The following is a 26,845-nucleotide window of genomic DNA, read 5'->3' as shown; positions in this document are numbered from 1 at the left end:
AAACCACAATGGAAAAGCAGCCCAAAGTGTGCGGCTGGGGCCGATGGGACAGTTGGCCGCAGCTCTGGAATGAGGTTCCTCTGAATAAATGCTTAGTAAATACAGACTGGAGTGCTTTAAAAAAAAAAAAATACATGCCCTCCCTCCTGTCTCTCCCTCACTCTTGCTCTGGCCCCCTTGCTTCAAGGGTCCACTTCACTATAGCAGAAAGCCCAGCTGCCGAGAAACTAAATAGACACATTAACTCTCTTAAGCCTTGCTCTGTAGCTGGGAGCCAAGACCCAGCCACAGAGGGTAGGACAACAGCCTGCTTCATTCCAAAGTAATTATGGAGCTGGGGGGAAGAGGGAAAATACCTGAGTGACGAAAAATAAATCTGTTAATTGACCATTGAAGCGTTATAACATGTCAGGACTCCTCTGGACAGAATGATATGTCGGCCTGTAAGAGACCTACAAGTTCTTCTGGGACAGAGTAGAGGCCTCCAGTCTTCAGAAGCAGCAAACAGGTAGCTCAGAGATCAGAGAACTGGGCTCTTAAATCACACCTATACATTAATCAAGTCCAGAGTTCCTGGCTTCCCGGTATGGCCCAGTATCCTGAGATTTTCTCCTCAAAAGTCAAGCAGCAATTATCACAAGGAAGGAAGGAAGGAAGGAAGGAAGGAAGGAAGGAAGGAAGGAAGGAAGGAAGGAAGGAAGGAAGGAAGGAAGGAAAAGTTGAGTTACTTTCTTTGAAGTATGCCTGAAGCATCCCCAGGAAGGCCCTGGAAGCAGCCAGTGCCCTCTTGAACAACCCACTCATTCAAGGAGTATGGATAATTTTGCCTGCTCTATCTTTAAATTGAAATCAAATTTTAATTGCCCTTCTTCCAAACTGGCAGTTTCTTAGCAACTGCAAAGGGCTGAACAGAGAAAAGAACGCTCTGCGATTTGGAAGACAAATGAAAACAAGAGAGTTCTTTTCCTAAAGCCAGCCTGGCTTTTCTCTCAACAATAGGCGGTGGCTGATTTTGCTGCATGAGAATGCCCTAGATCAGCTCATGAGGCAAGGCTATTAGGGAAGGCAGTCATCAAAGCAGCTCGTTCATGGATGTTCAGGGCCCAGGAACCTGCTAAAGGCCTCACGCTCATTATACTCAGCAGAATGAGTTCACTGCCCTGTCAGGCCTCTGCTGACGCAGTCACACCAGACGGGCTCAATCCAGTTGGATTCTGAGTTTTGTTTTCCCTAAGCTTTTCCCAACCCCCAAATATCAGCGCAAAAGATGGCCAGAACTAAAAATGATCAACAGAGAAAGGTAGTGTGGAGCTGGGATCAAGAGAGCACAGCACTTTCAGAATGAGTGCTGGTGCCCAGGACACCATATTAGTGCATAGTCCTCCCCCACCTCTTCCCGCCCCCAACAGCTCTGGCTGTCCTGGAACTCCCTGGGTAGACTAGGCTGGCCTTGAACTCACAGAGATTTGCCTGTCTCTGTCTCCTGAATTATTATTCTATTTTAAATGTGGGGCCCTGCTCTATAGCCTGAGTTGGGCTTGAACTCACAACCCTCCTACTTTGGCTTCTCAAGAGTTAGGCACCACTAGGTTCAGGGCTCTTTATTACCTTTTTCCTTCTTCTTTTCTCTTTTCATCTCTCTTTTCTCGTGTACACACACACCCGTGCGTGCAGGTGCACACTTCCATGTGGCGGCCAGAGATCAGTACCGGGTGTGTCTCCCTTGGCTACTCTCTCCCCTAGTTTTATGTTACTTATTATCATGTGTATGATGTATGTGGAGAGTGCACACTTGCCACAGTACTGGGTACAGCTGGTTCTCTCCTTGCACATTCCGTGGGTTCCAGGGGTAGACGTCAGGTCATCAGGATTGTGTGGCCACCACCGTAACCACTGAACCATCTCAGCAGACCTTCCCCCTGAGGTCTGAGACAGGCTCTCACGGACCTGGATTGCTCAGCAACTTACTTGGTTGGGTGGTCGGCAAACCCAAGGTCTTCCTGTCTCCCCAGACTTTTTGCATGGCTACTGGGGATCTAAACTCACATCCTCATGTCCACACAATAAGCAACTTTACCCACCGAGCCCTCTCCCCATCTCCTTCCCACTCCTGCATCACTTTAAAAAAAACAGATTTATTTTTATTACCTTTAAGAATGTGAGTGGTGGCCGGGCGGTGGTGGCGCACGCCTTTAATCCCAGCACTCGGGAGGCAGAGGCAGGCGGATCTCTGTGAGTTCGAGACCAGCCTGGTCTACAAGAGCTAGTTCCAGGACAGGCTCCAAAACCACAGAGAAACCCTGTCTCGAAAAACCAAAAAAAAAAAAAAAAAAAAAAAGAATGTGAGTGGTGGGAAGGTTCAAAGTATGTACACTTCAGAGCTCAGAGACACTGGATCTTGTACAGCTTGTGTTACAAGCAGTTGTGTTTCTCTGTGTAGCCCTGGCTGTCCAGGAACTCGCTTTGTAGACCAGGTTGACCTTGAACTCACAGACACCTGCATGGCTCTGCCTCCCGAGTGCTGGGATTCAAGGCCTGCGCCACCACTGTCTGGCACAGCGTACACTCTTAACCACTGAACCTCTCTCCAACCCTCTGTACCACTTTGGAAAGAACAGAGCTTGCACTGGGAAAGGTGCCTGGCTTGCTGTCTTTCCTCTGCTCTTCACTGCTGTTCCAGCGGGTGGCCACCCCTCCTGCTGGAACATCTGCCTATGCAAAGTCCTGCAGAACGCGGTGGCTGGGGCTCTGGCTGCCTCCAACTAAGCCCACCCCAGACCCCCTCCCACAGCTCTGCAGAGACCTGCAATGTCTGAGGAACAAGGTTGTTACGGAGAGATGAAGTGTCTCCTCTCCAGGTCCGAAGTAACAAAGTTTGTTATGAAGGATGCACCATGCAAAGTGCTAGAAGCCAAACACGGTTAATTCCTTTGTGCTTGCTCACTGGCGTGGACAGGCACAGCGAAGGCCTGGCTGGCTGGGCTCAGGGCTGGGGAGACCAAGCACGAGCAAGCAAAGGACCTTCGCTAAAGAATGTCACAATGACTTGGTTTGACATGGAGCACCTTCTACCTGCTCAGTTGTCAATTTAGATCATCTAAGGCAGATTACAGGAGCGGGGCTTGGCGTCACTTATACCCCCAGTGTTTAGGGTGCCCTTGAGCTCTATGTCTTCAGAGGTGTGTCAGCACTGACAGCGCTTACACCATGATTAGATCTGAAAGTGCCTCCGCTCGTCTTTAAAGGGGGCTTGGCTTTGGGGAGATAAACAAGTTCAGGAGACCAGACAAGTTCACTAAACCATACCTTCAAAACAAACAAACAAACAAACAAACAAAAAAACAGCTTAAAAGGCTCAGTTTTATGCTATACATGTAGCCCAGGCTGGCTTCAAACTAGCCATATTGCTGATGATGACCTTAAATGTCTAATCCCTCTGCCTCCACCCGGGATTACAGGTGTACACCACCACACCTGGTTTCTGTGGTACTAGGGATGGAACCTGGGGCTTCATGCGTTTTAGGCAGGCACTCACTCCACAAGTGAGCTACAATTCCAGCAAAACCACAGTTTTTTGAGAAGGAGACAGAGCAAATGTGACAATATTTTTGAATCAATAAAGTTTATTCCTAGGGTCGTGGCAAACCCACACTTTTGGTTAGCAAAGTCTATTAGCTTGCTCGGTTTACTAAATGATGGTTATTCTCTCAACACCAAGGTTCCCCCTACACTGGGCTTCAGTGTGGATGCTGATGTCAACTCAGACGTCAGCTGTCCACAGGCTCCCTCCTGAGGAGCAGAGGTAAACACAGCTGAGCTGCCCCACTGGGCAGGACACCATCAAGCCCTGCACCCCACTTGCCCTGGGGGAGCAGCACAATGCAGGAATGTGTGATTTTAGCTGGAGTGTGCAGAGCTGGGCCGCCCTCACAGGAAAAGCGTGCTGGACAAGGTTTTGTTCCTTTTAAATTGCTCAGGTATTAAACACACCCTCTTATTAGAAAGGCCGATCTCTGAATTAGACCACATCTTCTCTCAAATGATTTGCAAAGAAACAAAACGGGGATCACTGAAAAACCCCCAAAGTCAAAATGCTATGCCTCGGGTTTCGAATGCTATGCAAATATCTGAAAAGATCAAGTTAGCCTATTTTTAGAAATACGTCCTTGAAAAGTATTCACACAGGTGCTCAACTAATAGTGTGTACAAAGTTATCCGTGGCCATGTTTTAATGGAATAAGGGTATAAGCATGATGACATATTACGGCTCCGGCAGCAGCATATGGGTGACAAGAAGAACTGGAGCAGACTGCTGTGCGTAGGCCCAAGGATCTAGAAGACGACGTGGTTCCCATCATTAACTTTCACCATTGAAAAAGCCTCTCTTAGAGGAAGTCCAGAAAGCTCCATGCTAATCCCTCAGATGCCTTATTTTGCTCCTGGAGTGGATCAAGCAGAAGCAAAAGCCTTCGGCCCATCTGAGCAAACAAGAAATGCCTTCCCCCAGGTACTGACAACACGAGAAGCTGAACCATCCACTGTTTGTTCTCTTGGAGCCAAAACGAGCAGGCTGAGAATTACCGGAAGCCCGAGACGCACAACAGCAGTGGAAAGGTTCACGGTCATCACCAGATCCCAAACTCTGCACTGTCAAGACAGAGGACCCACCATCGCAATACAATACAGAGAACTTCTAACGTTGCTTCTAAACCAGTGACATCCTCTCTCTTCACAAGAGAAATGGAACACCATCCCCATGGCAACATCAGTGTCCTCGGCCACCTCCTCCCTACAGCCTCCTGTCCTGGAACTGGTATGTAAAAACCACACCAGTACAAAAAACTATACCCTTCCAAATCCAATCCACTATGTTAACAGCATCTCCCAGCTATACAGCCTCCCTTCTCCTCGTCTGTGGGCACAGAGTAGACAAGATGATGATGAACACAACAGCCGGGTAGCGTAAGGCTAAGGGAGTCCAGGAGAGCGAACCTAGATATATCACTTCCAAAGGGGAGACCATGACATCACGGCCACACTCACTCCACGTAGGAGTTGGCAAAGACTCGACTACACGACCCTTTGGCTCATAACAGCGGGTGCTGACTAAGCTGTATGAATACATGTATTAAAAACTCCGCAGTTTCTCTGTTTCAGAATTTGAAATACATTAGGATGCCCCAGACGAAGAGAAGTTGCTCATGAAATTGCCTGCTCCAGAGAAAACGTGCCTCATCCCAAATGCTTGGGCCGGAAGTGCTCCCAATTAGGGCCTTTCTCAGCTGTTGGGATATGTGTGCATCTGCTTTACCAGTTGAGCATCCATAATCCCCAAACTCTGAAATCTAAACTTCTCCAAACTCTGAAACTTGCGATCAGTGAGGGAATTAAAATCTTAGAGGTTGACTTGGCAGGTTAGGGATGCTCAACCCGAGGGGCCCATTACCATACACTGTCCCTGCTGTCCACACAGCATCTAGCTAAGCTAGCTCCCAGAGTTAAGTACCTTTCCTTTCGCCTGCCCCACCTGCCCCGCCGGCCCCTCCTGCCCCGCCTGCATTCCTGCGCACAGTCCCAGAAGCCATCTTCACACACTGAACTGTAAGACATTAACCTGACCTCAACACTTCTTTATCCTCCCACCCAGATGCCATGCCAAAGATCAGACAGCCAACCAAACATTAGCCCTCTTTGCCAGTCACCTCTACCAGGACTCTTGCCAGAATGGAGGGGAATCAATAACCTTCCTTTCTCAACTGTGGGTCAAAGGGCATCTGAAGGTTCACAGGAACAGAGAAGAGCAGACTATGACCAAGTCCCGACAGGTTCCTGGCAGGTTGGTACCCATGAGCTGTCATCTGCTCCTAGAGCTTACAAGGGGTGACTTCTTCCGGGAAAAACGCTCATTTGCCAGTCAATGCCTTTGAAGCAGCTGACCACTGACCAGACTTTGCCCCCGGGAAGCCCTGTGGTAAGGCAGGAATGCGGAATCGCTCTGGAGCAATGAAATCTCATTAAACGGTTTTGAGCCCAGGGAGTTTGGAAACCCCTATCCAGAAGAAAGTACTAAGCCTCCGGTAATGAGAAACAGGCTGAGTGTGTGTCTCAGCCTGGAGACAGCAAAGAGGCACAGGACTGCCTAATAAGAGTGACCAACGGTCACCCGTGCCATGAGTTAGAGCACCGCTCTCATGGCAATTCTTTCTTCGGTGGGTGCTACAGAGAAAGTAGGTTATTTCCCGTTATGGTTGGAATCAGAAGCGGCCCCCATAGGCTCAGGTTTTGAAAGTTTGATTCCCAACTGTGGCACCACCTTGAGTGCTCTATGGCCTTTAGCGGGTGAGGCCTGGCTGGCAGAAGTGGGTGGCAGACCTGACTATGCCCTCCCCGATTTCTCGCCCACTCATGCCCCCACCACAAAGCCAGCTCCACCCTGCCTTTCCTCTAGTGATGGACTGAAATACCTCTGAGTCTGGGAGGCAAAATATGCCTTTCTCCCCCAGAGTGGTACAGAACATACGATCGCAGCAACACACGTGAATAAAAATACTCACACTGTCCAGTTAAAAAAAAAAAAAATCAACACGCAGAGGTACCAGGGCTTCCCAAGGCCACAGAAGGCAAAAATGGACTTGAACGCTTACACCCCGCATAATTCCCACCGGACTCCCCAAAGGCACAATGTGGCAAGGAGACTCTCACATCCTAACTGTGACAGCCATGGTTTGGAAATGTAAAGCAATGTGTTTCCCGCCGGCTGCCACTTGGGGCTATGATTCTGTGTTTGCACAAAAGCCCTCACTGCAACCTTAACCCTTAGCCTATTTGCAGTGGAGGAGCTTTCTGCCTCTCTCCAGCTAGACTTCCTAAGTGCAGAGCTGGCGGTGAGAGACAGCCCCAGCATAAATCAGGTATCAGGCTACAGCAAGAAACGGGACAGTGTCAGTTGGCAGCAAGATCGTAAATACGGACAAATCTAGGCAAGGCCTGGGAGGCCAGGAAACCACTGCAGGTCCCCCCGAGGGGGCCAGTGCTGAAACCTGGCTGGCCCTAGAGGAGCATAGGCCTTCCAACCAAGAATGGAGGGGAAATTGGCATTCGGTGCCTTGAAACCTTCACATCATGGTCCGGGCTTTTCTCAGTGCTCTAGCCAAGACCGTTCCTGTCACGATAAGTTCTAAGAAGCCACTGTCAGATGGAAACTGACTCATGTACGATCTTCCTCATCAGAAATCAAGAAGACCCTACTAGTGGTAGTTTCTACAAGGAACTCAATGGTCAATTGAGTCATTATTAAACTTACTATTGACATTTCTTTATTTTCATTTTTGATACAGAATCTCATATACCCCAGGCTGACCTCAAACTCACTTTGCAGCCAAAGATGACCATGGGCTTTGAATCCTTTCCCCAAGTGCTAAGATCACAGACATGCCATACCATACCTGGTTATATGCAGGGCTGGAGATGGGACACAGGACTTCACCATGTATACCAGCGAGCTCTCTACCAACTGAACCACACCCCAGCCTGAGCCCCTAATGTCACTTTTCATCAATGACTTGAACACTCCAGATCCACGGCAGGTGCCACCCCGGGTAAGCAGATGTGGTTTTAGGAATCCTGACTTCTCCAATCCCTCCCTCACTGCTCTGAGATCACACTAAAGTCTTTGCCATCCCAGCCTCCGAGCAGCAAACCAAGGCTTTGTGCAACCTCTCCCTCTCTCCCTGGAGACTGCCAGAGGTTCCAGGCCATGGGCTGGCCAGACAGCAGAGCTTAACGGTCTACCTGGAAGAAGTCAGACCTCATTCCTCTCGAATGCACACCTGAGGAGCTCAACACATGCTGCCAGGCTGTGTCCCATCACATCTAGAGCTGAGCTGTGGGGAACTTGTGTCAAGGGCTAGCCAACCGAGTCATTCTGGCCTGCTGGTGACAAGTCAGGACTGGAGGAAACGCTGAGCCACCCTCAACCAGCTAGAGGTGAAGGACAGCATGTGACAGCCCCGACCATCCAAAGCCGGGGCTGGGAGATGAGATTCCAGAGAACCAAATTAAGAAGGAATCTGAGGTCCTATCCGTACCTCCAACACACTCTGCACCACCCCCCATATCCAACATCAGGAGAAGGGGGTCACCAGTAAGTATCCAATAGAGTTATAATGATTAGCAAGATCATAATTCAAAGCCAAATGAGGGTGAAGGGTATTTCTTCATCCGTGGGTATACATGTATGCTTGAACTTGTGTGGGTCCACGAGCGTATGTATCTGTGGAGGTCTGAGGTTCATATCAGGAATTTCCTTGATCCCTCTTCTACTTTATTCTACATGGCAGGGTCTTTCAAACTCAGAGCTCCCTGGCATAACTAATCTCTCTAGCCTGCTTGCTCAGGGAATCCTGTCTCCACCACACTCACCCAGCATTTACCTGGGGGGTTCAAGGGTCCAAACTCTAGCCCTTGAGTCCATTTGCTTGGCAAGTGCTTTATCTACTGAGTGATCCCCTCCTTGCCTGACACTAATCGTCTGAGATCCATGGAGACCACATCTGAGATGCCTGCGCTGGGGTCTTCTCAAGTCCGCGCACACATGGCGGACCCCTGCTGGGCCCAAATTTCCTCAAGACGGGGTGAGGGATGGAAGAAGAAAAAGGAGGTTCTGTGATCCTCTGTAAGCCCAACAGCCAAGCCAGTCTAAGATGGCCTGGGTGACATCATTAACCAGGGGCGCAAAGTCAGCAGGAAACAGAATTCCACCTATTGGTCCCCAAATGGTACTCGGTTTGCCTAGTTAAGACACGTGCCTTCCAAATACAAGAACCTGGTTTAATCCCCAAAACCAACGGATAAAATCTAGGCATGATGGTGTGCACTTGCAAAGCCAGTGCTGGGAAGGCACAGGTACGCTGACCAGCCAGCCTAGCCTAACTGGTGAGCCCAAGGTCACAGTGGCAGACCTTGGGAGGAGGGGGAGGGGAGGGGACAGTGAATGGCTCCTAAGGACCAGCACAGAAGCTGAAGTTGTCCTCCAACATCCACACACATCCACGTACACCCCACTAGACACATTCTCTCTCTCTCTCTCTCTCTCTCTCTCTCTCTCTCTCTCTCTCTCTTCCTCTCTCTCTCTCTCTCTCCTGGTTGAGACTAACAAAAGTTATTGAAGAGTAACCCACTCAGGGACATTCGTTACAGGGTACTAATACACCCATCCCACAAGTGATGATAAACATCTTCTTCAGTCTTACTGGTTAAAAAGCAGCAGGTTCAGAAGGACTCAGTAGCTCTTCTGGGGCCCAGATGTTCCTGCCACTGGGCTGGCTGCTCTTATCACTACACTGAGCTGTATTTGTTCCTAAGATGCCAGGGCCTCAGATCTTGGGTCAGACCCAGTGAAAAGAGTTAATGACTTGTAGGTGCCACATGATGGTGGCGGGGCACCCATCAAATCAAGGACTTGAGCATCCCTCACTGAGGAAATAAGGTGAAGACTCACCAGCTCCCTTAGCCATATGCTTGGCAGGCTGATTTATTATTGCCACAATCACTGAGACGTGGAGCTTCGTGCTAATTTTCCTTTGCTATAAATGGCTGAAAAGTAATGGTGTCAATTTTAATGAGGATCAAGCAAGGCTCCTAAAAGAACCTTGTAAATGAAGTGCAATCTCCTCACACACAACAATGGCCTGCTGTTTTATTCTAGAACACAAGAGTATCGTTTAAATTACACGGCCTTTACACGGTCATGCGGAGGTGGAGCCTTGCGGTCCTGATGCTGCCTAACACCTGAACCCCAGATGCAGACAACGCAGCAACACTCCGGCAAGAGCCAGACTTCCTGGTCACTGAAAGAGTTTCTAGTCTTCTGTGAAGTAAGAAGTAACTGAGACCCTGTTACCACACAGCAAAGTACCGCATTTACACTCCAGGGCCACCAGGAGTTTGTTGCCTAAGCCTGAATCCTTTCTGTTTCCACTTGCCAAGATGTTCAGAATGACTGCCAACCCTGTAAGTCTCTATGTGGCTCCTCGGCTGACTCAATTCTCATTTTATTAGTGCTTCTCAAAGCAACTGCTGGGGTTTTCAGAAAAAAAAAATAAAAAGAGTATTTCACACCTCCATCTTTACGGAGAACGTCTTCTATTCCATTGACTTTTGGCTTCTATTTATAAAGAAGGTTCAAGGCTTAGAGAAAAGAAAAAAACCCACTGGAGTTGTGCTTTAATGGCTATTCCCAACCAGCATTGTGTCATTATTGGCCCGGGCTGAGCTGGGCGATCTCCCAAACTTGTGACATAATCAGGCCTCTCTCTGCATTACTCCATACACTCCACGCTCCCTCCACATCACACCACTGAATCATACGCTCTTTTCAGCAAGACTGATTGCCAGGGGATTAACACGGGACAGCCCAGTGCCATTATTCAGCAGCCCCATTCAAATCCCAGCCCTGAACTCTAAGAGAGATTTCAGAGCTTTCACAGGGATGAGCTGCCAGGGAGCTCAAAGGGGAGGTGGGGAGAGGGGCTTTTGAATGTTCAGCAAAACAACTCAAGCTAAAACCTGCTGTAAGCAAGACCCTGAGGCTACAGCGGCCCTGCCTTGACTCCTCGGTTCTTGGAATGGCCCCAATCATGAATAATTTTGTAGACCTGTGCTAGGCTAAAATCCCAAAGGACTCCTACAGAACAATTTTTTTTCCTCCGTAATAAATTACTTAATTTTAAATCTTTCTTTTCTTAATGCAAACACTTCGTGTCAGATTCAGTCCACGCAGCCTGAAGTAAATCCCAAGGCATGTGTTCTTTGATGAATGGATTTAGAGCCATTTGTGACAAAAGAAATCCCCTCACACGTCACTCCTCTGTGTGTGTGTGTGTTTACTAAAATATCTGAGCCTGGCAGACCACAGATGTCTCAACAAGAAACAGGACCAGAGCCAGACCTGATGATGCAGTTTGCAAGATGAGCTACTCAGGATGCTCAGACAGAAAAATCAAAAGGTTGACCTGCCTGGGCAACAGAGCAAGTTCAAGGCCAGCCTGGGCAACTTAACAAGCTCTTGTCTCAATATATCACGTACATATTCTTTTAATTGTCTGGAATAGCTGGCTGATGGTGGTGCACACCTTTAATCCCAGGACTCAGAAGGCAGAGACTGGTGGATCTCTGTGAGTTCGAGGCCAGCCTGGTCTACAGGGAGAGAGAGTGTTCCAGGAGAGCCAAGGCTATACAGAGAAACTGTCTTGAAAACAAACAAGCAAGCAGACAATGTCTGGAATATAGCTCAACGATAGAGCACTCGCCCTGATTTCAGGCCTCAGTGTTTGTGGATGGGGAAGTGAGAGCCACAAGCTACATTATAGGGACAAAAACTACAATCTCCACAGTAGGGAGGTGGAGGCAGGAGGATCAGGAGAGTTCAAGGTCATCCTCAGCTACACAGCAAGTTCAAGACTAGCCTGGACTACGTGAGACTCTACCTCAAAAAACATGGAAGCAAATAATTAAGACATAAAAGAAGGCCCTAACACTCTTTTAGTGGATAGAGGGTAAATATTGTGCAATGGCCTATCAAATGTCACATTAAGCCTTCTGAACCACTCAAATACTCTTGTCCCTGAATGCTTACACTCAAATGGAAGTGAAGGACGATGTAAACGAGGCTTGGGAAGGCACAGTTTTTGTGACTATCACCTCACTTAACCAGACAGAAAAAAAAATCAATAGGATTTTCTGTTTAACTTTTAGTTACCCTAAATCTTCAATTAAACAAAACTATGCAATTTGGTTAATCCTATACTGAGGAAGGTTTTTAGCGGTTCTTGGGCAGTTCGAGAATTTGCAAACTCTCCTTTCAAATAGTTTGTATTTTTGAAAGAGACAGAAATACCCCTAAGTAAGAGAATAACCAGGACCGTGCATAGAAAATGATATAGGAGAGCCTCTGTTGACAGAGTAAAGCGGGTAGACGCGAGTGTGGGGTCACCCAAGACCATGAAAAATCAAAACAGATCCCCGTGAGCTCAGAGCTGAGTCGGCAGTCAACAGTCTGCACATGGAAGAGTGACCCAAAGAAGTGACCGAAGACACTGAAGGAGCCCAGTGTCACTCTGGGTGACAAATCAGAGCACAGACAGCTTCTACAGGGAAGAGATCTGAACCCACCATCCCTGCAGCCCAGAGAGCCCAGCTGCAGACTCCTGTAGGGATGTGTGACAGGGATGTGTGACAGCAAACACTACCAACTTGACAGGGCCTCGAATCGCGCAGGAGACAAACCTCTGGTCAAGACTATGCAGGAGCTTCTAGGTTAAATTCATAAAGGTGGGAGGATGCACCCTACAAAAGGGTACCCCATTAAATGAACTGCACAAAAAGAGGAACGGGGTGCCTTGTTCCTGACACCATGCCTTTCCCACCATGATAGCCTCAAACCGTGAGCCTGACTAAAAGCCTCCTTCAGTAAGCTGCTTTTGTTGAGTATTTTATGTTAACAACAAGAAACGTAACTAAAGTAGCAACCAATCAAATCTCTTCATTAGTCACAACAAAAACTCACGATAACCAATAAAACTGTAAAACTTGGGAAGAAATGTTCCTTTCAGGAACTACGGGCTGCGTAACCTTACGATGTGCGACAAAAACACATTTGTGAGCTCTCAAACATAGGCGGCTCCTTTGCTCAGAGAAATATCTCCCAGGAAGAGACACTGAACTACCCAACGACCAACTCTGACATTGACTTTTTTCTTCCAGTCAGACACGGGCTCCATGATTACATTAACTTTTCCTTTCCTCTTTAGCCAGTGTCATACATAAGCTGCCCTTCTTTAAACAACGTTGCCTCTCTTTAAAAACAAAATTTTCCAGGGCTGGAAAGGCAGCTTAGCAGCTAAGAGCACATACTGCTTTCTCAGAGGACCTGAGTTCCGCCCTCAGCATCCACACCGGGTGGTAGACAACTGTCTTTAACTCTAGCTCTGGGAGACCGGAGGCCCTCTTCTGGCCTCTACAACTGCCTGCCCTCTCTTGTACATATCCACACAGACACACACTTATGTACACAATTAAAAGTCTCCCTGCACAGACTAAGATTATTCAGAATAATCTTAGCTTCCAGAATAAAATGCTTTACAGCACAGGCACCCGATAAAAGATAATGCTTAGGAACCCAGAAGATCTGCACCTGCGACCCCACAAAGGCTGTATAACCTGGCTACCTGGGAAACAGAACACGGTCATATGACAGAAGCAACCTTCTCAGATGACATCTTAGGGGCACAAAAAGGAGACAAGCTGATTCTCCTTGAGTGTGAGGAGAACAATACCCACCCTGCCGTGGTTTTAAATGAGTTGTGCTAGAACAAACTGGGGGTGTACTGCTGCCAAAAAGGCAAACTCACCAACAACATCGAGGTGGTAGGTGTGGTTGATGGACCCAAACTCATTCTCCACTAGGCAGGTGTAATTGCCTTTGTCCGACGGGACCACGCTCTCCATGATAAGGCTCCAGTGTTGGTTTCGTACCTGGAAAAGCCAAAGGGAAGCTGATTACTGATAACAAACAGCACCAGATACCTGTGGTACCCTTCCTTGACTTAAAACGAAGTTGGCTGGGGCTGAGAGTTTAGATCAGTGGACAGAACGTGTGTTGAGCACGCATGAGGTCTGGGTTCAATCCCCAGGAAGTTGTTGGAAGTAAAGTGTAGAGGAACTGTAAACTGCCCTCGTAATTAATATTCAGAACGGTGATGAACGCAAGGAAAGGTTTCCCTAGAACAGGCAGATATTGGCATACTCTGAACGCATAGGGCTATCCAGGGGTACACAAAGGTGTGCCCCTGTCTTGGATTTAGGTTCCATTAAGAGAACCCACATGGCCAAGAGGACCAATCACAAAGCCACACAATGCCACACATCACTGGCAGGCAAACTCCTAAGGCTACCCTTCCAGTGGGAGCCTGCCGTCCCCAGGGCACCACGGAACTACCTGGGGCCAACACTGATGATCACGGACTGTATACCACACCGTCTGCTCTTGGGTCAGCTCTATTCTTGTTCTCAGAGCCTCTTGTGTCTTTCTCTCAAGAAGCTTCAACTTGAATAAATGGCACATGTTCCTGGTTTTCCCAGAATTCCAGACATGGGAACCAGGACTCCTAGTTATGTATCTGTTTGTAAGTTCCTTGAGACCCTCCAAAGATAAAAGGCGCATGAGTCCCACCCCAGTCTGTCAGCTCACACTAGGTTCTAATGATCTCCTCTTGGGAGAACCTAAACTAGAGAGTAAGGAGAACCACCGCATAGCCATGCACTTCTAAGAACAGGGGCAGGGAAGTTGTCCCATGATGCACCTGTGAGCAGGGGTAAGAGTAGGCTGTCACTGTGGCTGCAGAGTGGAGTCACTGCTGCTGAGCTCACGGCCAAGATCATCGTTCCCCATCAGTGCATCACGTGGTGCCATTGGGGAGAGGGGCTGGATCACTCTTAACAACCCAAGCAAAGGGTCAGGAACGAGGCTGAGCAGTCACCCCGCTTAGATGATGCCACTGACCCCAACCCTTGCACAATCGTGGAGTTGCCTCAGAGTTCAGCACAGGAAGGTAGCAGAGGAAAACCGACTCCCAAGTGAGACAAGTGGGAAGAGGGAATGAATCTGAGAGCTTAAGACTGATAACAGAAAGCCTGTGCTCTACTCAAAAGAATCACATTGGTCTCCTTGCAAGGCCTACAAGGCAGCCTAAGAGGAAGTCAGATACCCCACCCCCGGCTACAAGTTCCCTACTCCATGCAGTAGAGTGTCCCGATGGGGGAAACTTATGCCACATTCCGCGGTCTTATGGGAACCGATCTAACTCCTATCCCAGGGTGCTACTTGAAGCTGTTACTCTGGGAGGTGGAGAGGAAGTGTCCAGCTCTCTTGCAGAACTCAAGGCAGAGCTTCTGCATCCCAGGATCTCGGGAATATCAGAAATGGCTCTCTCCTTGTCAGACACATGGAGGGTAATTTAGGGATGCAGCCACAGGCTCCAGAGTCACCAAGCCTCATAATCCAGCCTTGAGCCCTGCTGTAAATATTCAGTTCTTTGAGCCCCCGCTCAAATGTCATGCCCATAAGCCTTTAATCATGGCAGCGCCTCACTCTGGACCCCATCCAAACTGTCAATGTCTTTCTTGTGCCTGGATTCAGACTCTGGTACATGGCATATTCCAAATAAGATTTGCCCCTGAACTGCTAAGGGAGGTGACGTTGGCTGCCTAAGACACCTGATTTTGGCTTGGAGCAGCACGGTCTAGCAACTGCCTTTTGGGGTACCCCTCCCCACAACCTCCCTTGCAGAATACATGGTCAGTTAGGAGTTTCCTTGGGTCTATGACGGTCTAAGAAAGAGCTCTGAATATTAACTTCTTGGAGACACACTACAAATACCAATAACTTAACATGGATAAAATATAAAATGCTATAACAATAAGAAGCACCTATACCAAGGTGGGTACCTCGACCCTTCTAGAACCTTGTTATCCAAGCAATACCCCAGCAAAGCAGTGCTGTTCATATTTCTTTCCGACACCACTGCCCCCAATTGAATTCCTTGACCACCATCAAACCCGCACTTTAAAGCTGGAGCATTTTTCAAACTGATGCTCTTAGAAGCTGCCCACAGTGGGACGTAGGTACTTCTATACGAGAAGAGAGCCTGCTGTTAATTGGGGGGCTGCTTATTGGGGGCCGCTTAACAACAAGTACAACAACTACAGCAGCAACTCTGTAAGACACGGGAACCGCAGGCACTGAGTTCGGAAATGTATTAAATCAGTGTTTGCACATCAAGATTCTGCGTGACCTGAAGAGGGTACCCTTGCAGCCAGCGCATGAATGGCACCTCACTTGCCCTTCCGTGTGTTCTTAGTGTCTCAGATCTGCAGGGCCACAGTTGTTTTGGCATTTGGGCCAAATGCATATACATTGTTTTTGCTTTCAGAGAACAGGGAATATAAATACACCCCTCCCCGCCCCCGTGGGGGAAAAAAATCTGCTCAACCTCATTAGCAATCAGGGGAATGCAAATTAAAACAATAATGAGACACTTGTTCACCAGCTGATTAACAAAAATTAGGAAGATCGGTGTCACTTTAGAACTTGAATGAATATAAGGGAAAACAGACACAAGTGGAGAATTGCGACATAAAGCCAGAGAAAGCAGTTGAGGGATAATTTGGTGGCACCCATTAAAATTAATGACACTTTTTGTTGTTGTTGTTTAACCCCATGAATGCTACGTTTGGGTATCTTGTCCATAGAAAATAATCAGTCTAGCCAATCAGCGAGTTCAAGACCTTGTCTCACAAAGTAAGATAGAAAGTGATTGAGGAGGACATTGGATGGCAACCTCTGGCCTCTGAACACGTGTGTGCACACACAGGAACACACAGACACAGGAACTGAAAGAGAAGGGCTCCTCAGCCATCTGATGGGTTCTAGATCCTGTTCTGGGGAATGCCCTGATCTGGCTCTCTCTAGCTGACCAAGAACAAAGGGCCAGGGACAGGAGGAATCCTGCATATAGCAACATTCCTGTGACTTTATTTTCATTCCTGCCCACAGCCAAATTTGTGTGGAATTCGTTATTTTCCAGCTGCCAAATAACAGAATTGGCGAACAGAGCTCCAAAACTATGTTCACCAAGGTCTTTCTTGAAATAACATTTCAGCATTGAAACAAAGCAGACCAAAGCTAAACCCCTGAGCGCTTTAGCTTGGAACATGAAGAGCAGATTCCACAAATGCTCCACACCCCACCCACGTGAAGACAGAAGGTGGTCTAGACAGTTTTTGCTGTTATTTTTGTTTGGTTTGGTTGTTTTTTTTTTTTTCCTCCAGACTCTTTCTGCTATCTCGAACCTAAGTGCCTATGAAGGCCTCAACTATGTTCAGGTGACAATAGGGTATGAAAATTTAACATCAAAACAAAATCAAAACATATCACCAGAGGGTCAAAGGCCAAAGGCCCCAACTGTCACCTGGATGTTTGGCTTCCTCATTGCAAAACAACAAAACACTCAAAGATTTCCAAACACCCAGGTGTTTCACTACCAAGTGGAATAAACATCCAGAAGCTGCACTCTGAGCCAGCTCGAAGGAGGTGTCCATGTGTCAACAGATGCCCCTGTGACTTCCCGGAAAGCAGCAATCACCATAGCCTGGGCTTCAGAAAGGTGGTCCACAAACACTGTCACTATTCCATCTCCAGTCCCATTTCCAGAAGGCTCCCGGGGATGTCAAACCATCCCTTCTGAATGCAATTGCACACGGGGTTCGCACGGGGCTCACACATGTAGAGGGACTGGCACTTGGGGCTGCTTGTCATCACCCAGAAATGACAGCAAACTCTTGTTAATGCTTAAACCGGCATTGATGGGTAGCGGCGGCAGTTAGTTTTGCAGGGGGTGTCCAGAGAGCAGGCCTGCACCATCAGCCTCTGCACCACCACAAGTGGAAGCTAGAATCTCTTCACTCCGCCCAGTCGGCAACCCCTGAACCTCTGCAGAGGAGGTGTGACCAACACTGCCAAGTACAAGGGTACCCACTCAACAGTCTGCTGCCTGAAGGTGCTAACGAAGTGGGTGGCAACAGGGCCTCCAACGCCTTTGAACTCAGCTCTTTAACAATGCTGACCCTCAAGACCTAAACAAAGAATTGTCATATGATCCAGCAATTCCACGAAGGATATACCCCAAAGAACTGGAAACTACAACTCAGATACAGGCACACAAATTATAACAAAAGGTGGTAGGTACATCCATCTGATGAGATAGTGATCAACCATAAACAGGAATCAAATCTTGACTCATACTAGAACTTAGATGAATCCTGAATACATTATATGAAGTAAAATAAGCTGGGCATAAAAGGCAAACATCCTGCAATTACATTTACACGAGGTACTAAGAATAGGCAAATTCATAGACAAAAAAAAAATAGACTTGAGGGTCTCATGTGCTGGGGAAGGGGTTATTTCTTAATGGGTGCAGAGATTTTATGTGGAGCAACAAAAAAGTTTTGGAGATAATAAAAGTGGATAAACAATATGGTATTATAGGTATTCTAGAACAATGTTTGGTGGGTTTTTAAGTCTCATAACCCAGAGAGGGGACAGAGTTGGAAGAACAAACACACACAGACAGAGAGAGAGAGAAAGAGAAAGACAGAGAGACACAGAATCATGCTTCTGGTCACGCTTTACTTAGAATCCAACTGCCATCCCCTCCCCTTTCTGCACATACTAAAATATCAAGGCGTTAGTGGTGGTTCATTCCTATCACCTAGCGCTAAAGGAGGCAGAGGCAGGAGGATTGACTTCAAGGACAGCCTGGGATACACAGTAAGTTGGAGACCAGTCTCAGCTACCCAGTCTAATTAAATGGCAAGACTAAGTGGACAATGCCAAATATTTCTATACTTAAATTAGTCTAGGTCTTTTTGGGAAGGTAGGGGTTGCTTTTGTTTTTTTCCTTTGAGACAGGGTTTCTCTATATGGCCTTAGCTGTCCTTGGCTTTCCTGGAACTGGCTCTGTAGACCAGACTCACAGAGATCCACCTGCCTCCCCCTTTTAAAAATACTTAATTCTTTTTATTTTAATAATGTGTATTACATGGGGAAGAAATGTGCATACAAGTTCTGATGCCCGCAGAGGCCAGAGGCATATCAGATCTCTGGGTGCTGGGACCTGAACCTGGATTCTCTGCAAGAGCAGGACACGCTCTTCGCCACCAAGCCATCCCTCCAGCCTGAGTTTTGGTTCCATTTTTCATTGCTCTAATTTCAAGTGACTTTGTGTTTTCCCTTCTCCCTAAGACGGCCCCATGCACAAGTCATTCCAGAGCATGCTGGGATGTGGTGGCCAAAGGCCACAAAGTCATAAACAAGTAAGAAAACTTGCAGGGCTGGCCTGGCCATCAAAGCTGAGGTGGGCTCCAGAATGACAGGGTTTATGAAGAAAGAAGAAAAGCTGCACAAATAACCAATGTTCCTTTACGGAAACTTCCAGGTCTCTGGCTTTCTGGGAAAACACACTGTGGAAAACTTGACACCTTGCCTCATTACGAAGCAAACAGGCAGGAGTCAGAGGAGTGTGGGGTTGGGACTTAACAGGCCCTCTCTGCAAGGGTTGAAGTTAGGTGGGTCTCTTCAATTAAGTATCTCTTGAAGGACAGCACCGCTCAATGGGTAAAGGCAATTGCCTCCAAGATTGATGACTTAAGTGTGGTTCCCCGGGACCCATCCAGGGGAAGAGGAGAACCAACTCCCTCCCACAGGTTGTCCTCTGACCTCCACATGATTCCCCGCCCCCACACACAGTCAAATAAATAAGCTTTTCTTGTTTTTAAGTAGGTCTCTCCTTTCCACCTGAGGGGTGCAAAGCTACAGCCTGTTCCAGACGGCGCCTCAGGTCAAATGTTGGCAGGTGCATTTGTTTAGAAGTTCACATAACAATGAAGAAAATATCCAAAGGAGAACCCCACACAGGGACCAAGGCACCCAACACTGTGCCCTGAAGATGCAGGGGAAGTCTCAAGTAGGCGGTGGTGCCACACCAGAAAGAAGGACCCAGCCCTGGGAGAAGGTGTTGGTTGCGGGACCTCCCACGCTTCAGGACCCGGAACCCTGGGGCAGATTTAACACATCTTTAGCAAGAATTATGCTTCTGGGAACCATGTTTGCCAAGCTGAAAGCTGTTGACTTCCCTAAATCCTAGAAGCCCCTGGGGCTCCACAGAATCTCTAAATTTCCAGTATCACCAAAATGATGTCCCACTGGTATCAACCTTAATTGCCCTGTTGTGAAAATCTCTATTGCGACATCATTTACATTGGACAGGTCATCTCAGCAGCCACCAGACCACAACCTCTTTCTTCATGCCAGAGAGAGAGATTAGGAGAGCAGTGGGGTCAGGACCACACATTCCAAAGGCCAGCTTTCCCTTTGTCCTTTACACCCCTTTCCTCTATCTTTTGGGGGGTGGGCATGTATAAGTATATGTTTCTGTGCAAGTGTGTACAGATGCCAGAGGTCAAATTTGGGTACCCCATCCCCGCATTATTTTTGGAGACAAGATCTCTCACCAAACTTGAGGCTCACTGATTTGAAAGGGCTCACTCACTGGTCAGTGAACCCCAGCCCTGGGGTCACAGGCACACACTAGCATATCTGGCTTTTTTCATGGGTTCTGGTGTCAAACTCGGTTTGCACAGAGAGAGCGGTTTACCAGCTAAGCCATTTCCCCAGCCCTCAAAAAAAAAAAAAAAAAAAAAAAAAGTTTTTTTCAACATCAAAATGTCCTTCAGATTTAGAGTTTTGCCCCATCCATTCAAATTCCTTTCTTTGCCTCCAGTAACAGCCTAACACTAATTAACAAAAACCCTCAGGGTGGGGCGGGAGGGTTGGAGAAATACCGGAATACCGGGGATGGTTAAGAGCATTTGCTGCTCTTGCAGAGGACCCACCGGGCAGCTCACAACTGCAGTTCCAGTCCCAGGGATCTGATGCCTTCTTCTGAACTCTGCAGGCACCGGGCAGGCATGTGTGCACAAACACACATGCAGGCAATACTCAGACACACAAAGCAAATTAGCTAAATCTTTAAAACAAAACAAAAAACCCCAGCAATCCGGACATGTGTCCTCACAAGCTACAGCCATTCTTCGAGGTCCTCCTGGGTGTTCTTATTTAGCACGGTGTTGTCATGGTTAATTAAAAGTACCTGCACCTGCTAAAAATCAAGGGCATTCCCTCATTAAGCCCCTGTGTCTAACAGCTCCATAATCGTAATCACTCACTCACATTTGCGAAATGTTCCTTATCCATAATAATGATGTGCAGCCCATTTATTTTAAGACCAAGAGTCTCTGGAGACTCACAGGCTCGCTTTGTACCTGCTTGGAGGTTGTCTTCCTGAGCAGAATTTGGATCTGACCACCACTCTCACAGTAAAACTGCTCTTAAGTCAACAGTTTCGACTGCATGGATTCTGAGTTTCCGCAAACGGGAGCGGACAGAGTTTAAGTGGTGTGACCCTCCTTTTCTTTTCTTTTTTTTTTATAATTTATTTAACTTTATTTTATGTGCATTGGCATAAAGGTATTGAGATCCCTTGGAAGTGGAGTTGCAGGCAGCTGTGAGCTGTCATGTGGGTGCTGGGAGTTGAACCTGGGTCCTCTGGAAGAGCACCCAGCTCTTAACTACTGAGCCATCTTTCTAGCCCCCATGGCCCTCATTTTCTAAGCAGCAAGGACTAATAAAATCTGTCTACTTGTTAATTTTACTTACTGCTTTTAGGGTCTAAACTAAGAAGAAAAGGACAAATCAACCTCATGATACCTGCTTGCGCCAACAAGTAGGAGTCCCGGTTGATGATGGGAGACTTTCTATGTCTGAGGTTTAGCAGAACTGCCCTTCTTTGGTCCTACCCTCAACTGTCCCCAACCTAGAGACAGACTTACAGGCTTTTCCCCTATCTTCCTCTGGGTTTGGACCTCTACATGTTCATTTTTAAAGGTTAAAATCAAAAGGCCAAAATTACAGAAGCAAATAAACCTTTGAGGGCGAAAGCCTGTTCAGCCAGCCCCCGATCTCTGACAACAGGATAGAAGCCCACAGAAGCTCAGCAGGCTGGCATGGGGGCTGGGTCCCATGGTACCAGGTTACACACGGGAGAGACCGTTCTTCCACACACCCTAATGCTGTTTCCACGAACACCTCCCCCACCTGCTTTCAAGAACTGGGCATGGGTGACATCTATTTACCCATGCAGGAAGTTTCTTAGATGGGTCTTCATGCCCTTGGTTCATCTCCTCCCTGGGGACCCGTTTAATAAGGCGGAAGAGCAAAGAGCTGGGACATGGCTTCCATGACGAGGTCACAGGAGGCTGTGACATTTGTTCTTCCGCTCTAGCTCCTAGTCTGCTGACCCTGAAGATGGCGGCTCTGCGTTGGCCCATGTGACAAGGAGCAAGAAAGTGGATCCTAATGGCAACTGAACAGTTCCCTCCCTGGTGTATCCTTGGAGGAAAAACCCAGCCTTGGCTAAAACCCTGCACATCCTGGGAGAGACTTAAAGATCCCACCAGCTGTACTCGGTGTGCAGCAGGACTGTGAGTATTGACTGCAAAGCCCCAACCTGGAGCAGCTTGTTACACAGCAACCGATAACAAATACACCCTCACCTCTTCCAAATGCACAGCAGACCTCATAATAAGGTTACCTTAAATCCTCTCTACATGCAAAAGTCTTAAAATTCTGTCTGCGCTGAGTAATTTGAAAACTCCATCTCTTCCTCCCCCTCAAAAAAAAAAAAAAAAGTCAACTAACTAATCCTCAAGCTTTTCTCTGCTCCTCTTTTTGGTTTGTTCAGTTTGTTTGTTTTGGTGGTTGTTGTTGTATGTAGCCCTGGCTATCCTGGAGCTCATTATGTAGACCAGGCTAGCTTGGAACTCAAAGAGCTCTGCCGGCCTCTGCCTCCTGGGTCCTCTGATTAAAAGCATATGCTGCCACACTGACTCCCTGGCTCTCCTTTACCTCTATTCTACCACTACACTAGGACTCCATTTCCCTGCCTATCTCGGCACTGTGCTAACACTACATTTCCCTGCCTATCCCCCCCACTATGCCAACACTCCATTTCCTTGCCTATTCTCCCATTGTGCTAATACCACGTCTCCTTTCATGCTCACCTGACGCAGCATGCACTTGTGACTTCATCTTTATCAGCAGCCTCCAAATGCCAGCTCTTAAGTTGGCCTCCCTGCCATACCAGGGCCCCTTTGACTTGAGGCCACGTCCAGCCCTGCTTGCGTTAGCTTCCCCAGTGCCTACACATTGTCCTATATAAGGATGCTCAATCAGTGATGCTGAATGGGGGAGCAAACCTATACTTAGCATCCCAAGGAGCCTTCTCAGGGATATCATAGACATCCTGTTGCCCAACTCCCCAGTGAGTGACAAGACTAAATTTTAGGCCATTCTCTGATGGGCCCTTGAATATCTCTGGCGATGGAGGATGGGGGGGTGGTTGCTGCTTCCTTCATTGCGCAGCGTCTCCCCCTGATAACGAATACTAGCTCATACTCCCTCCTCTAATCCAAGCGATTCCCTCTCAATACAACCCCGCCCTTACAGGGCAGCTGCACCAGTTCACGTTTTACAGACCATAAAGCATATAGAAAACAGACCCTCAACTTTCGACCCCCTGGTTATTAAACTTTCCTCGTGTAAACAAGAACGAAAACGGGGACTAACTTTAAAACCACAGGGGCGTCCAGGGTGATATTTCAAACATATCAAACAGTGACGCGATCAATTACAGTAATTACATCTTTTGAAAAATACATATTCCTTCTGGTCCTGCCAACTTCAGAGGACTTTAAAAAAAAAAAAAATAAACATCTCAGAAACACAGGAGTTCGGGCGCTCAGTCCTACCTTATAACCTCCAATGCGATGCTCCTGCTTAAACTCCTTCCCATTTTTCAGCCACCTCATTGTGGGTGTTGGATTCCCCCCGGCTGGACAGCGGAATTTCACAGTGTTGGCGGCAGGGACAGCATGCAGCCGCTTCTCCATCTTTTCTGTGTTGGTCCAGTATGGTGCTCCTGAACGGGAAGACAATGAGATGCATGTAGATGAAGGGAGAGCCTCGTATCTTCCAGGAAGGTAAGACGGCTTCGGGGCACAGGAAAGCATCTGATTTTTCTTTGGACTTCTTGGATAATATTTATGTTAGGGAAATATTTTCAGAAGTCTGGTCCAGCTGGCCTAGCAGAAAGTCCCCAGAGGGGATGCTTATTGGGTTATGACTATTAACAGGGGGGAAAGAAAAATCTGAAGCACCTTCTCTCTGGCTCCAGTCTGGTGCCAAAAAATAATTTCATGTCAAATCATGCTTTAAAATGCTACTTTATATTCAGAGAAACAATCCACATAATAGCAAGGGCTCAGTCCTCCAAAAACACATCATTTTAGATCGCCACACCTATTAAATGGTCATATATACACACTGTAAAAATAAATAGTCCTTGGAGACCACATAAACTTACCCATCAGAACTTTCTGTGTGGGCATGGGTAGAGGGGTGTTCATGTGGATATGAGTACATGTGCACGCGTGTGAGGCCAGAGGTCAACCTTAAGTGACGTCCCTCAAATGCCAAAAACTAAGCGCCTTATTTTTTGAGACATGGTCTCTCAGTAGCCTGGAATTTACCCAGCAAGTTCGGCTGGCCTACCACTGAGCTCCCAGGGATCTGTGTGTCCCATTTCCCCAGCATTGGGTTTATAAACATGTGGCATCACGCCAGGCTTTTTCTAACATGGGTTCTGGGGATCTAAGTCAAGTCCTTTATACATGGATCTAATGCTCTAGAGAGCCCGAGCAGTCTTGTAAATGGCCATCAATAGCCTGAGTTCTCATCTGAGCATGGTAAAATAATCTTGGGAGCCATCATTAACCTCCTAGTAGCCTGTACAATAAATCAAAAAACTGTATAGATAAGTATATCTTAATTGTTTAATGAAAGAGATCTTTTGTCTTTCCAGGGGTGGTTCTGAACACTATAATCCCAATGCCATGCCTAAACTTCATAGGAGGCAACTAATCAAACGCTAAATAAAGTCATGGCCCCTAAATGGCCTTCACAGTCACAGGAACAAGTGATTTTAAAAGCCCAGAAAAAGAGAAAGGTCTTTCAGTGACCACATAACAAGTAAAGTGCATTCTATAAGCAGGCGCTACATCATCAGTCCAGAGCGCTGCTACCGATTCTTCATGCCTGTACTAATGGCTCCAGGCTTCTAATGACCCAATGTGTGCTTGCCAGGCACTGTTCTAGGAGCTTGTGCATGCTTAGCATGTGAATCACCTCAACAGCTCAATGAGGAGCTACTATCATCCCTGCTGCAGGCCAAGGAAACCGAGTCCCTGAGACCTGACCTCCAAAGAGCCACAGCACCAAAAGTCATGCAGCTGAGATTCAACCAAGATCAGTCTGAGGCCCAAGTCCCAGTTCTTAGCCCTGGTCTCCTGGCTAACACAGACCAGCTTCAGCAGGAAGTCATGCCTTCCATCATACCTTCTAGACACTGAAAACTGGACTCTGAAACAGTCAGTGGGGGGCAGACACTTCAACCTCCAGTACTGTTCAGAACGTCCACTGAACATCTGGGCAACAAATATACTTCCCACGCGATGAGGGGTGGCAGGAGCAGCACACACACTCCACAAACCAGAGGCAAAATAGTCACAGCCAGGGAACCTATTTGGCAGCCTCCCCTCTAGCATATGCTGAGAGAGGTTCAACCTGAACAGCAGGCTCTCCTGTTACACTCACTCTCTGGAGCAACTGCCCCTGCCCCTGGCTGCCTGGCCCGTGTTTGACGACTGCTATGAGAGGTGGAGCTGGGATGTCTTATCAAGGACACACTGTATCTTCTTCTGGCTGATGCATGCCCAAGTGTCAAGGTGGTGGGATTTAGGTGGTAAGGCTGTGCAAAACCGCAGGTGCTCACCCATTCGGAGAAGAGGGAAATCAGGGAAGGGAGGGAGCAGAAGGGAGGGGAGGGGAGGGGAGGGAAGGGGAGAGGAGGGAGATGGAGGCCAAGCAAGAAGAAAAGAGGCTGCACTATTTCCTTTCCATCCAGTTGCATTTGCGATATGCATCATGAGGACCTTGTAGCTTGGGCACTGGATGCTTGCAAACACATCTATTCTTCTGAGAGTTCACCAGAGGACCACTGGACTCCCACTTACCACAAGACCCCAAGGGCCAGGCAAACCCTGAAACAATCTCAATCATCTTTCATTTTAAAAGCTTCTACTTAGAGAAATCCATCCAAAGCCACTGAAAGCAGCCATTGAGATCCCAAAATAAATAATGAGCTTTGTCCCTACACAAAGACTTTAACAAATCTGACCTAAATGGAAAGCATACCTCAGGCTGTCAGGTGTCCAGACTCATGTCATTGTTTAAGTAAACACAATGGCCTATTCACATGAATTAGCTAAATATTAATGCAGTCACTCAGATAGCATCAATACTGCTGGGCTGAGCTCTGGAATGTCCTTTTTAAAAAACAAAACATAAAAGAAATCAACAAATAGGTGCTTACAAACCATTAAGCATGATTTTCATGTTCTCTGAGATCAAAAAGTAGGGGGTTGGCCTCAGGAACTAGGAATGTTCTTTTCCACTCTAAGCCATCAATGAGGCTACCACGGCAGGGGACTGACCCCCAGCCACGCGCAATGCACTGTCCTGACTTGTGCCAGCAGCACGCTGGCAACCCAAGCCTTTGTCCTGGTAGCCAAGCCAAGGCATAACTTAAGGAAGAGTATAAAAGACCGCTGCTGGGATTTCTAGCAGGTCGCTGTTTTCCTGAGTAAAACCACACGTAGAAAATCTGCTCTCACGAAACGGACCCTGGCCGCACACCACGGTGTGGGCGTCGCTTCTTGTCTCAGCCTCAGGGACCCACGGTGGGTGGGGGCACTATGAAACCCAATCACTCTGGGGCTGCAGCTCGAACTGAATTTCACAACAGTCCTCCAGGAGCCGAAAGGTCATTGAGCTAAGCTGTTCAAGGTGCCAGAGCCAGAAAAGGGCTGTCCCAACGCTCTACCGGGCTTCTGACTTTCTGCTGAGTACTACGTCGTCGGAACAACAGCCCTTGCAACGGAGCTTCTGCTTGGGATGGCAAGTGTACATATTATTAAAAAAATAAACATGATGCTGGAGAAGAGATAAATCTATTTTATTATTCATAATAATAACACATTTAAAAAATTTTAT

At 47.6% G+C, this 26,845-nt stretch overlaps 1 protein-coding gene across 9 annotated transcripts in view; it reads right to left on the bottom strand.

Moving 5' to 3' along the window:
- The window catches only part of Fgfr2 (fibroblast growth factor receptor 2), a 103,970-nt gene that overhangs the window by 42,731 nt on the left and 34,394 nt on the right, over window positions 1-26,845 (bottom strand). For all 9 annotated transcript variants that reach the window (XM_057777580.1, XM_057777582.1, XM_057777581.1 and 6 more), the window contains 2 exons: window positions 23,485-23,654; window positions 13,410-13,533 (listed from right to left, as the gene is read on the bottom strand). In XM_057777580.1, the coding sequence (XP_057633563.1) occupies window positions 13,410-13,533; window positions 23,485-23,654 (294 nt within the window). The remainder of the gene's footprint in view (window positions 1-13,409; window positions 13,534-23,484; window positions 23,655-26,845) is intronic.

Source organism: Chionomys nivalis, chromosome 8 (assembly GCF_950005125.1).
Source record: "Chionomys nivalis chromosome 8, mChiNiv1.1, whole genome shotgun sequence".
In the NCBI taxonomy this organism is placed as follows: domain Eukaryota; kingdom Metazoa; phylum Chordata; class Mammalia; order Rodentia; family Cricetidae; genus Chionomys; species Chionomys nivalis.
This window is presented reverse-complemented; position numbering and strand designations above follow the sequence as displayed.